This window comes from Propithecus coquereli, unplaced genomic scaffold, assembly GCF_000956105.1.
Source record: "Propithecus coquereli isolate 6110/MARCELLA unplaced genomic scaffold, Pcoq_1.0 Scaffold129, whole genome shotgun sequence".
NCBI classification, from domain to species: domain Eukaryota; kingdom Metazoa; phylum Chordata; class Mammalia; order Primates; family Indriidae; genus Propithecus; species Propithecus coquereli.
In genome coordinates this window covers 3,908,473-3,909,989 of record NW_012137080.1, presented here as the reverse complement: position 1 = coordinate 3,909,989, position 1,517 = coordinate 3,908,473, and the positions used below count along the sequence as shown (strand labels likewise).

Sequence of the window (1,517 nt, the reverse complement as noted above, 5' to 3'; positions counted from 1 at the left end):
TCAGGCTGGTCTCGAACTCCTGAGCTCAAACAATCCACCCGCCTCGGCCTCCCAGAGTGCTAGGATTACAGGCGTGAGCCACCGCGCCCGGCCGAAGGGGAATTTTTAAATGTTTGATTGTGGGTTTGTACTCCTTTCCAAGGATAAGTGCAGGTGAAGAACTTGAGAAATGTAGTTAAAGAACTTGAATAATTTTGAAAGTACTCTCGGTTGTTTGGACTAGATGCTTCTTTGACTTTACTACCAATCCTACCAAGACAGGACCATGCGGCCAGAGCTTACGTTTATATGGCTACTTTTATATTCAGGAGCATTGTTGTACCCAAGCTCTAAATATTCAGTGCCCCCGAGCTCTGACTCCTTCACACACACACACACACACACACTCACACTCACCCCACAGGCAGACTAGTGTGCAAGCTAATATAAAATGGATAATTTAGAAACCAATTTTGGAGATGTCGTCTGGAAAGACTTCTCTAAGAAGGTGATATTGAAGATAAACTGGCAAAGGAGCAGGAGGTAGCTGTGTACAAATCCAGGATGGTAACAACCCAGCAGGGAGAACAGGAAGCCCAAGGCCTTGAGTTCTCTCCCATCAAAACTCGCTTTCCTCCAGGAGCTGCCCCCTGCCTCCCTCTGAACGCCCAGCCCTGGCCTGGTATTCCATGGCCTCTCTCGGATTCCTTTTCCTCCCTTGCTCCTTCTCACAGATAACTGGGTCATCTAGGCCTCCAGCTCTAGTCCTGTGGCCTCGGGCCCCTAGCACTGCAGCCACCCTCCCTGGAGCCTGCAGCCCCGCCATAGTCCTCATCGCGTGCTCACCTGAGGATGGCAGGCCCACAGTAGGATGGGTGGATCTTGGCACAGACGTCCTCCAGTTGCAGCCGCTCACCGGGGCTGAGGTCGTAGGCCGGCCGGGGCGTGCTGGCCAGCCAGCTGTAGTCCACGCCGGTGCACACCTTCCGGACCGCGTTGCTGCGCTCCCGCTGCTGCCTCTCGGCCTCTCGCATCTGCCCCGCCAGCTCCATCATCAGCGTCTCCAGCACCATCTCAGCTGGGCTCCGGGACGACAGCCGAGGCGGGGCCTCCGGCCACCGCAGCCAGGAGATGAGGGACATGGCCCCTGGGCCTGCTGAGACAGGGCAGGAGTGGGTCTTTCCTGGGTCCCTCTGTCAGATAGGGTGGAGAACTGGGAAGCCCATGGGGGAGGGAGGAGAGCAGGGACCCAGGTGAGAAGACCTGTTCTGCCCTGATAGCCGGGTGACCTTGGGTAGGTCACCTAACCTCTCTGAGCAATCATTTGTAATTCTGTAAGACAAGATAGAGCTGTTGTGAGAAGCAGTTGTGAATAAACTTGGCACGTTATAAGCAGAACATAGAAGTAGGGGACTCTCCTGCTTATAACAGTTCTTAAAGCATCGCTGTGAGCAAGCCCAGGGTGCCTCCTGATCCCCACCAACTCCAGACAAAGCAGGGAGCATACTGGGCATGGCTGAGCACAATCTCATGCCTGT

General features: G+C 54.8%; 1 protein-coding gene across 1 annotated transcript in view; it reads right to left on the bottom strand.

The window, feature by feature from the left end:
• RD3 (retinal degeneration 3) overlaps positions 1–1,121 on the bottom strand; it is a 3,055-nt gene extending 1,934 nt beyond the window's left edge. The window contains exon 1 of the mRNA XM_012638329.1: positions 826–1,121. Within this exon, the coding sequence (XP_012493783.1) occupies positions 826–1,121 (296 nt within the window). The remainder of the gene's footprint in view (positions 1–825) is intronic.
• Positions 1,122–1,517: the final 396 nt, after the last annotated feature.